The 11,161-nt window shown below is 39.0% G+C and overlaps 1 protein-coding gene across 1 annotated transcript in view; it reads right to left on the bottom strand.

The window, feature by feature from the left end:
* Positions 1–445: 445 nt before the first annotated feature.
* The window catches only part of HGFAC (HGF activator), a 40,999-nt gene continuing 30,283 nt past the window's right edge, over positions 446–11,161 (bottom strand). Inside the window, exons 10-14 of the mRNA XM_023925578.2 lie at positions 10,678–10,918; positions 8,025–8,164; positions 5,772–5,912; positions 4,648–4,796; positions 446–2,163 (exon numbers count right to left, since the gene is read on the bottom strand). Coding sequence (XP_023781346.2) covers positions 1,993–2,163; positions 4,648–4,796; positions 5,772–5,912; positions 8,025–8,164; positions 10,678–10,918 — 842 coding nt within the window. The 3' untranslated portion in view covers positions 446–1,992. The remainder of the gene's footprint in view (positions 2,164–4,647; positions 4,797–5,771; positions 5,913–8,024; positions 8,165–10,677; positions 10,919–11,161) is intronic.

The following is an 11,161-nucleotide window of genomic DNA, read 5'->3' as shown; positions in this document are numbered from 1 at the left end:
GAAGAGCAAATATCTCCTTCCTGCTGATGCAGCACTTGTCTCAGCAGCAGGTACAGTTAGTCCTGTCACACGCTCACATTCATTTTAGGGCATGAAGCAAGCCAGACTCATACTGCAAATGGCCAGGGAGGCAGAGCCACACAACAAGAGTCTACAGCTTGTTTTGAAATCAAGATCCCAGAGGTGGATATCAGTCTTTCAAGCTACTGTTTAAGTATATCAATAGCTGAAAAACATCCAGGTGCTTACATCTGCCCCCTGGAAATGTGTATGACACTTGCACTAAACTAGGAGCATCGCCAGCTGAAATTGACCCTTACAGAGAGATTTTCCAATGCCTTCCAGCACTAAATGTTATTGCATCTTTCTACCAGCTCTCAACCTGCAGAACAACCTACAGAGGGATTTAAAGATCTTACTGTAACTTTACACATAACAGACTAAGTTCAAGAAACAGAGGGCAAATGTTTTTATTAAACAGTTTACAGATTTTTCTAGATTAGCATTGTTGTACATTTGTACTTACACACATGCAAGTTTTGTCTACTTTTTCTTAAAAATCTCTTTTAACTTCTGATAACATTCACCGCTACTAAGAAACCCATGAGGACCCTGCAAGTACCATAAAACAAAACACACATCTGAATATCTAGGCACCACTTTAAAATTCTATTACTTTAAAGCACAACTTGGCTCATTAAGAGAGTTAATAAGAGACTTAAGAGAGTTCATAAATGTTCAGTGAAGAAATATATTTCACATCAACACTTAAATGTACACATCTGACATGGCTAAAGGTTCCCTGTAACAGGAAAAAAAATAATTTTCCATTCTTTGTCAGACTTTTTCTGTTGAATCATTTTCTGCCTGTTTCTGCTGATACAGCTGAGTCCACTGCCTCTAAACAGCTCTGTATTGTAATAATTGCTTTGACTGTTCCCATAACAATTCCATGGACCGTGACAGTAAAGCCTGTGGTTTATGATATCACCAAATCCCTAAGAAAAATGTCAAGCTGCACTCCAGCCATCCAGGTGAAAGATCTGCTACAAGAAACCTCCTTTCTGAATTATCTAAATAGTTGAAAAACTTGTTAATACAAAACATCTACAACATCTTCAAAACACTGTCAAATTAAAGAAATGTTTAGGGATTTATCGTCAAGGTGAAGTATTTCCATTGCTATCCTCAGGGCAAGGAGCAGGTCACAGTCTGCAAAAGGTCCTGGCTGTATCAACCTAAATCAGCTGCTCCAACTTCCAACATTTTTCAGCAAAAGACTTTGAGCTCTCAGGAGGTGTTGTGTTAACCTTGCTGGAAAATTGCACACCAGACTCAGCAGAGCTCTGAGGGATGTTCCTGATTTTACGTCAGTGGAACATAGAAATATGTTTATATAAAAAAATGCTTACGTGTGTGGTTGAAACAAAACCTAAACCCTCTGGTTTCTTTCCCCAGACCGTTGTTGCAGTTAGCTGAGGGGCAGCTTTACCTACATTGTTCTCTTGGTGTCTCTCGCCCTGAGCTTCAAGAGATCAGTTCTCAGGGAGAAGGAATTTCATTTTTGATTCTCCTGATTTTTTTTTTATTTCAACCGAGAATAAAAGGACAATATTGTTGCATATTGGTTTTGGGGATGACAGCTCCACCAGAAACTGCAAAACACATCAAATAACTTTTTATGTAATCCACTAAGCAGACATAGTTGTCGATTTTTTTGCACTGTCTCAATATGTCTGGGATTTTTTATTAATACAAATAAAGGCAGAGGTGTGTGTTGAACAATCCACAGCCCTAGAATGCTAGATCAAGGCTGCTGGCATCAGATGGAGCAGCCTGCTTTTTGTGGTCTGGCTTGGACCTGCTAAGAATTACCATAACAGTTTTCATGCCAGCTTATAATAAAATATTTATGTCACTTTATTAAAACCAAAAGACTCGTGAACCCTGCTTCAAATGTGGACTGGGACAAATGTTAGTGTATTTAACTGCTCAACGAGTTTTTCTTGGGGCTATTTTCTCATTAATCCATTTTACATAGTTTGTCACTCTTGTATATACTCCAGGTTTGTTGACTCTGCCACAGCCATCTCCCCAGCTGATAATTCCATAGAGGTAAGAGATGTCATTTGTCTCACAAGCCAGAGGTCCACCAGAATCTCCCTGCATCAAAAGTAAGCAAAGGTTATCTAATTTAGTTATCTAATTTAGTTATCTAATAATATCCTCATAGATAGAAAGACAGAAAGCAGTCAGAAGATGAGTTTGGAAAAATCCTAAAATAGGAATGCTTGCATATGACATTTAAACTACAAATAAAAAAAAAAAAAAGAAAAAGCCAAGCATTTTACTGAAGTTTGATTACAGAAAGCATTTTTAGTCACATTCAAATATAATGGTGGATTTTTAAATTATGCATTAAACAATAGTATAAAAAATTAGATTTTGTTTAAAAATATTAATTTTTTGGATTCAGACACCTACTGAAAAGCATGGCTGATTTAGATCATTTTCAATGGAAGTGAACAAGCCTTTGAGGTTTGGCACTGTTGTAATATCAGCACTGCATGGAGGGGTTACATGGGTGCATTTGGAGAGTTTCTCAATGCAGTTTATTGCAACTTTCAGAGCATGTGTGAATTTTCAAAGAAAGGTGTTGCTTACAGCCATACTTTGTGATTGTGGGATGCTGTAATGTTATGTAGCACATGGGATTTTGCATGTGTTTGAATTTGCTACTCACTATTTACCTTGTCATTAAACCATAAACCAAAAAGCAGCCAAAATTACACTACAGCAAGGGTTAATTTTGACCATTTCTACTTATTCTAAACCTTGAAAACATTCAGGTCAGGAATGTAAATATTAATATAAAATATATTAATAAAATGTGTTGATAAACTAATAGTATATTAAAATTAATATTATTGTTAATACATATCAATAATTATTAGTAGTTATAGTGATAATTATTATTACTATTATTATTATTAATATTATTTTTATTCTTAGATTGACTTTCTAGAGAAATTAAAATGTTAGAAATTAAAAATGTGATTTAGTAAAAGGCACTGGTGAAAGCAGCCAACACTCTAGTTATTTGAGACCAAGGAGAAATCTATCATTTCCTATTGCAAAAGAAAATTCCTTGAGAGCAAAATACATAGAAAAATTGTGTTTCCTTTATACTGAAGATTTCTGTGATAAGTGAGGCACATCAGATGAAGTCTCATCTGTTTGAGTATTTTTCACAATTAGTCTAATTGATTGCAGCTTTGGCATCAATGCCCTGATCAAATGAAAAAATGTTCTCAAGAAAATATTTTTAAAATAATCAAGGAAAACACATTGTCTGTTTGAAGTTTCTTGGTCTTGGAATATCTTCATACACAGCAGATGGTTTACAGGTTAATATCCTAAGTGTACATTAAGAAAACCCAGAGGTCAGCTACATCTGTGGATACATTAAGAGGTCTGCATTATTTCTCCTCAGACCACACTACAAGTTATTGATTCACTAATAATAATTTCATGTCATGAGCACTGTTCTTCAGCAGCATCTGGGACTCTAAATTGCTGTTCCTCAGACTTTGTAACTCTCTCTAGACCACTTGTTTTGTGCCACTCCTTTCTCCTTCCCTCTACTTTCTTTTCTCCTTCTCATTCCTGATTTCTGTTTTTCCAGGGCAGGGAGAATCAGCTGTAATGCTGTCTCTTGTATTTGCACTTCCTGGGAAAGGCAAGGGGAGCTGGGCAAGCAGGGCAGCTTCCATCTCTGCCTCGTGTGAACCCTTGCAGCCTCAGTCTGAGCCTTGGCCTTGAGCCACTGCTGGCTGCTGCCATTTCACTCTTGACACCTTTCTTTGGGTATGTTTATGACCCCTGTGGGGCTTCCAGCACACAGTATACATGATACCCTTTCCTGCACTTACATGCCAGCTATTAGCTATGTGCTGCCTTTTCACAAATTTATGTTAACAGAGAAAAACCCTCCTCCTTCAAAATGAGCTGTAGATGAAATCTGAAGTTTTATGTCAGGAATAATCTGAGCCTTCATTTTAAGAAGTCTCATCTATCACCACAACAATTCTGCATCTTTATTCGGAGCCGAGGTGTGACATAACTGAAAGAAGTAAGAGCATGAGGTCATTCCGTGAAAGACTGAGGTTACATAACACAGTTTCCAATTGACTGACATTCTACACCATTCAGTCACATCCACTGTAGAAACCTCAGCTCCTTCCTCCAAGCCTCACCACTGCTGCTCACCTCCTACCCAGGTGTCCTTATTTTCCCTCAGGCAAGAGGCAGCAGCTCTGGGATTTGTCCCCACACAGGTTCATGCAGGTTTTCCTGCCAGCACATCCCTGCCAGCTGGGCAGCAATCCATTGCCACCACCTGCAGGCTCAGCCAGGAGCTAGAGCAACACACCCTCCAGTGCACAGCCACAGGAGAATGTAATACCCTGGAGCCCTTCTGTAGAGCTTAATTGACATTGAACATGATGAAAAACGAAGGTGGAAGCAGTCACATAAGGTTCTTTTCTTTAGGAACACTATAAAATCAAAAGTAAGAATTGTAAAACTGCAACATTTCTGACTAAAATACATTTCTATCACCTGCCTGGAGATGACACCCAGCATTACCTGACAAGCATCAGATTTGCTATCAAAGTAGCCGGCACAGAACATATTTTCTGTGAGTTCTGTTCCATAAATTTCAGGACTTCTGCACTTCTCCTCTGGAATAAGTGGAACCAGTGTTTCTTGGAGGACATCTGAATAACCAGATATATCTTTAAAAAATTCCCAGAGAGGAAAAGAAAGTCATTTTTATAGAATGTCAAGAGCATAACAGGAAAGCACAAGGCACGATACAACACATTTAACACATAATAAACACATTTAACACCTCTCAGTAATATTCATGTTGTGGATATCTTTAAAAAAAAATAATTTTTATAGTGATCACTTTCTGATCCTCCAGTCAGACTCCATAAAATAACAGTATTGCAATGTCCAGCCATTAATCCACTTCTCTCATTTTCTAGACACTTGGGAACAGTAGCCCAGCACTCCTGTCCTCACCTCTTTTCATATGTGATAATAAATTATCTATTTTCAAAGGCTCCATTACTTCTTTTTGTCTTTAGATCACACATTTAGACTGGGATATTTGCTCATAGTATATCTGTCACCAAAATGTGGCAGCCAGCTCCTCAGTCCTCCTCATCTACCTACATAGGTCTTTGCTATCTCAACATTGAATGGACCAGACTCATAATCCTGAAATTCCTCCTCTGAAAGGATGGAGTAATTTTTTCCACCTTTCTCAAGCTGGATGTAAGCACTTCTTAGCCTAAAGTCTATCTGACCTTCTCCTATTGATTTTTTCAAGGTTTCTTGAAACTTCTCTGCCTGAAGAAATCAGGGGAAGGATTCACTTTACTGAAATTCCAGGTGTTGGCACTCCAACGAGCTACTTCCTCCCTTCCCAGTCCACTGAGATCTAGCTAGCTCATTCCATCCCAGAACTGGTGCAAACATTTGGTCAAGGGAACCACACTCCATATTCCAAGGCCTATAAAGGAAGTTCAGGATGAGTATTTCAGATGTAAATGCTGTAAGCTCCAAAGGTAAGTAAAAGGAATCCCATCAGAAGTCCCCTGCAAAACATTTTACCAAACTCTCTGTTGTATGACATATACCTGAGTGTTATGTTTTTATTATCATCATTTCTTTCTACAGACACCAGCTCTCATTTTACTCACTCTCATGCTTGTGTCCCCATCCAGAAATCTGACATTTCAACTGGTCAGGGAAAACAGTGTCACTTTCTGGCAGGCAGATGGGCTGAACAAACTGGGACTTGACAGCACAACGTTGGCCATTCTTCTTCAGCTTAATCAATGCTGCAGAACAGAAAATACAGAAGGAAGAAAGTGATTGTTCCCTTTCTTTAATGGGATTGGCAGTAATGGGTCTCAGATACAAATTTAATTATCCCCTAAGCCTCTCTTAATTAAGATATTTCAATCAAAGACAGACAGACTCATCTCAACAGCACCTGATTTCACAGCAAATTGAAGGCTGAAACATTCAGCTACTCCCCTTGTGGGAATATTTATTTTATGCTATGCTCACTGAGCAGATTTTGCTTCACTGCCTCTGTAGAGAAGGGGGAAGATTGAAAATACATGTGTCTCCTCCCACTTTATAGTTAAATAACAGTGACAGATCCCCAACTTTCAGCTGAAATAAGTGGGATGTGCAAATACTCACTGCTTCTGAAAGCTTGGACACTGGCCTAATTCCAATTCCATTAAAAAAGCTCCAAGAGCTGGTGTATTTTGTGTCCTGTTATCACTGAGTTCAGCAAAATTCAAGATCTTTAAGGAATAAAACATCAGGACACTTCAAAACCAAGCTCTTGAAGCTACAAAGTATTACATAAACTACCCAATCTTTACTAACCAGTCATGGGGCTGAAAAGAGTGTAAATATGTAGCTGTGCAGCATCATGGGATTGATACTGAAAGATTTCAAAAATTGGTTCCCGTGTAGAAAATCTCTTTCACTTGGCTGTAAAGGGGGCTTTGTACTGGGTGGAACTCGGGCAGCATGTTGGTTTGGCCACACCACTCAAAGAGAACAGAGATGAGGTAATGTGGACACACCTATTAAACCTTCTCATCAGGCCTTTTGGAAGCTCAGAGTTTTGTGAGCACATCTGTGTGGGAATCAAATTACCTCACTGGATAGTCTTATTTCTCTATCAGCTACAGTTTTTGGTCTTAGTGAAATATAGAAGCAGCATCTCACAGCCTGAGAAGCCCACATAAACCTTGCTCCCACACTCAGCATCTTGCTCTTCCTCACCTTGCTCCTCTTCCCCACTAACTCTGCCTGCTTCTGAATCCCTCAAATTTCCCAGCAAACAATCAGTGTGATAGTTAGAAAATTTTCAGCAGGACATAACTCTTTTGTTGCATCAGTAGAAATCACTGACTGGACAGAACAAGCACCTACATCTTCCCCCACAGAGAGGTGTGGCAGAAACAGTTTCTGCCTTTTCATTTATTTTTGCTATTGGGCTTGCCTTAGGCACTCCATGTCCAGCTCTCCCTGGATTTGGACATAGCACACTGGTGAGGCATGCCTACCAAATTTCAGAGTAATTAAAAAAGCTATGAGATCTCAAAGAGTCATGGGTGATCTTCACCAGAATATTTCAGAGCAGAGTAACGCCTCAAATCTAGTGTCTCCTTGTATGCTGTGACAGAGCTCCCACCAACACAGAACTTGAATGCTTTTTGCTATGGAGTAGAAAATACTCACCATCTGGGAGCAAAAAAGCCAGTACATGCCTGACGTAAAATATTCCCAATGTCGGGCTATTAAATAATCTCACAGACAAATGCTCACCCAGCTTGATGCCCTGGGGTGACACAACAACTTTCACAAGAGCAGATCAGAAAATAAGAAGTTGCTGCTCCATTGTCATTCTGACTAATATTATAAGGTCAATCAGAAGGGCATTTAACTTCTGACTGATAAGACAGTTGATTTTTAAATCTTTCTCAGTGTAAAAACTGATTCTTAGTACCACAGATTTTCAGAGCAGATGGGGTTATTACACTCATCTAGTCAGATCCTTTATACAATACAGACAATAGAATTTTACCAAGTAATTCCTGCATCAAGCCCACAGCTTCTGGTTCAGTTGAAAAAATGCCTAATCTCACAAAGACTTGAAGTGATGATGAATCTGCCACACATCTAGGTAAATTGCTCCAAAGGCTAATTATCATAATTATTTAAAATTTGCAATTTATTTTTCATCTGAATTTGTCTAGCTTTCAGATGCTGTTATAACTCTGGTAGAACTAAGAACCCTCTGCATTCAAAAGCCTCTCCTAGTATCCATGATTTTTCCACTCTAAAGGCAGTTTCTAACAGACCATCTAAACTTGAAACTAGGTCGAGTAAATGGAAAATAAAACTGTCTAAACAAAACTACTCACCAATATCATGTTCAGTAGGATTGAATACGGAATACTGAGGATGCAAGATGTATTTCTCTATTTCAAATGTCTGTGTTACATCAGTCGTTTTATTAAATATTTGTTGACCCAGAACTACTCTAATAGTGGATTTTAGTGGACTGTAATACAAAAGAGAGAGACAAGCAGTTCTTTGATTAGCAGGACAAATGCAGCTGATTTTCCAGTGGCTGGGTACCCTATGAACCATTATAACCTCAGCCTCCCATCATGTCCATTTTTTACCCTCTCACAATGCCTTTACCTGTTTCCCAGGCTTCCTGCCTACAGAGGGCAGTGAAAAAGATGTTACAGTGAGACCCAGGTTCTGTGGGTCCTGATTAGCCTAATTAGAGGTTGCTTCTTCTTGAAAGAAGGAAAAGGCCAGCACAGGCACTGCTGCCCAGCCGCTGTTTGACTAAGAAACATCTTTGGGGGGTGTAAACCTCTTCTAGAAGCTTAACTGAGTCAACTTAAACTCGAGTTAGCCAATGATTACAAAAACTGCTCAGAAAGAAATGAGGGATCAAAAGATGAGTCAGTGATGGATATCTCATTTCTCTGGGCAACCAGTCTCCTGAAAAACATTACAGGCATGGGACAAGATTTAAAGGTGCTGGCATGTTGACAATTCAGGAACATCTGGGAAGCTTCCACCTAAAATATATCACCAGTTCTGAGATTTCCTTAGCTATGTTAAATCTGTTGTCCAGAATCAAAAGCAATCTGGTGAAGTCCCAAAAGCACATGGATTTAATGGGAAAGTTCACAGCCAGAGGAGAACACAGTATTTGCAATTCACACCATCTTTTCCAGCTATCAGTTTTTTACTTTAAGAAGACCACAGTCCTCTGATATCCAGTGTCCTAGGAAAGAAAACTGATGAGTACAACTGGGAGGTAAGGGACATTTGAGAATAATCAGGAAGTGTTTAGGAAAGTCAATATATTCTCTAGCTTTGAAAGCAACAGTATTCACATTTCTCTTGTCCTAAAACCAATTCAATCTGCATGAGTCTGCAATGAATTTAGTTAGGAAGTGTCTTCAACATTGGAGCACTTCTTATGTTTTGTTGTCCAGTTCAGGAGAAGGAAATATCTGGTGTCACACATCGTGCACAGAAGCAGAGTGGTTTGCATCATTGCAGTTTCCCTGGTTGCATTTGTGCCCATCAGGTACAAAAGCACCACAGAACCTCCCCAGTATTGAGGACACAGCAAGGAACAGCAGCCAGGGACTCAGAGAAAAGAGATTCTGGACAATTGTAGTGCAGAGAGACAGCTACAAGAACTGTGCTTAAGGTTAACAAAGGCAAGGGTAAAATGTATTGTGTATTACTAGAAAACAAGAAGACAATAAAATGTTTTTCAGTCAATATGTAAGGCCATGATTTTCTCAGTATTTTTGCAGTAGTAAATCAACCTCCTTGAAAATCAAATTTTGGGCCTGTAAAACAATGGAAGTTCACTTTCTGGAACAGTACTTGGAATAATTTTAGAAGCACTGAATGGTTCTACTATGACTTATAGATGGTTCATTCAGGAAAAGAAATAAAACAGGAGGGGTTACAGAAAAGAAAAAATATATTATTGAGCTGCACAGGTATCGATTGTCTCCTAGTGGAAAACAGTTGGAATTGTGACTACCAGAGGTACTAAACAATCAGAAGAGCACAAATTACAATGCAGTAATTATGGAAAATCTGTATGTACCAAACGACCAGCTGGAAGTGGGTGGAAATGTCCTGAACAGCTGCCAAAGTTAGTAGCTATTTCACAACATTTGAAAAACAAATGCATTGTGGATTGAGCTCCAAATGCTTCAGTACAGCATTCACAGTGGTATTATTAGCTCTAAAGCTATCAGTGTCTATATTCTGGCAAAAGGTTTTCTGTTTCTCTTGGCTTCTTTACTGTGCAAAGGAACAATGAGTATCAAATGATGTAATATTTTTCCCTTTAATGTTATCTAACTGAAATCAGGGAAAGTGTTGAACATTTGTAGAAAATTAAGTATTTAGAATAAAGTAAGAGCATCCTATAATCGATATTTTCTCCAGTGTCCCACAGGAGAAAAAAAAATCTTTTTTTTTTTTCTTTTTTCAAGGGAAAAAAGCTTCAGAAGTTTGACAGTTTAGTTCTTCCATGTGGCTTTTTGTAAAGCTCAGCCCACTCTATTTGTGTCAAACAAGAGTAATTTATCGTCTCCAATAAATCATTGCTTGGCTGTCTCAGCCTTTCTGAACAAAACACAGCAGTGAGCATAGTCATCTCTGTTATATCTCAAAACTGGCATAAACATTCAGAAAGGTAACCAAGAAGAAGAGAAATACTTCTATTCCCCTGCAGATTCTTGCACATGTGATGCCCCATTCTATGTGCTTATTCTGCCTTATACCCTACCTTAGTCAGGGTATATCCTTTAGTCAGGGTGTTTAGATTCTTTGAGACTCCTTAAGGAGCAAGATAAGGGTTTATGAGATTAAAATAATCCATGCCGTTTTTTAGATGATGGAGGGTATTCAAATTGCCAGAAATTCCTTTGGACACATTGGTCTTTTATAATCTCATCTTCTTTCTTGTTTGAGTTCAGGTTTGCTGTGAAGACCCACTGTCACACTAAGGGGTGAGTTTACCTGTTAGCAAAGCAGTGTGCTGCTGACACCACCCAGCAGGTCTGAACCAGGCTTCCCCCACAGAAACTCTCTCCAATATATATAGCTGCTGTCCAGGGGTGAGATCCAGGCAGAGATGAAGATCCCCCAACAATCCTAGGTCTCACAAAACTTCTTTTTTTATGTCTTCTTCCACATGGTTTTTTGGTATTTGCAGAAGTATATACTTTGTCTGGAACTGGTGGCCTCCTTTCCCTGCTTGCTGAGATAAAAAGGGATATGACATCAGACTACCAGAATCTTTATGTTTTGGAATTAAACACCATGGCTCATACATCTTCAGGATGTCGACCTCTCATTGCTCACAGAGGCCCACTCCCTTTTCTGGGCCTGTAATTCCCAGGGTGATGACAATTTTTACCAGAGCATCAGTCATTTCTTGCACCTTGCACATGGTAGCAGAAAACCTGGGGATGTTGGCATGATTGTGACCAAAACAGTAGTA

Source organism: Cyanistes caeruleus, chromosome 5 (assembly GCF_971803275.1).
Source record: "Cyanistes caeruleus chromosome 5, bCyaCae1.hap1.1, whole genome shotgun sequence".
Lineage (NCBI taxonomy): Eukaryota > Metazoa > Chordata > Aves > Passeriformes > Paridae > Cyanistes > Cyanistes caeruleus.
This window is presented reverse-complemented; position numbering and strand designations above follow the sequence as displayed.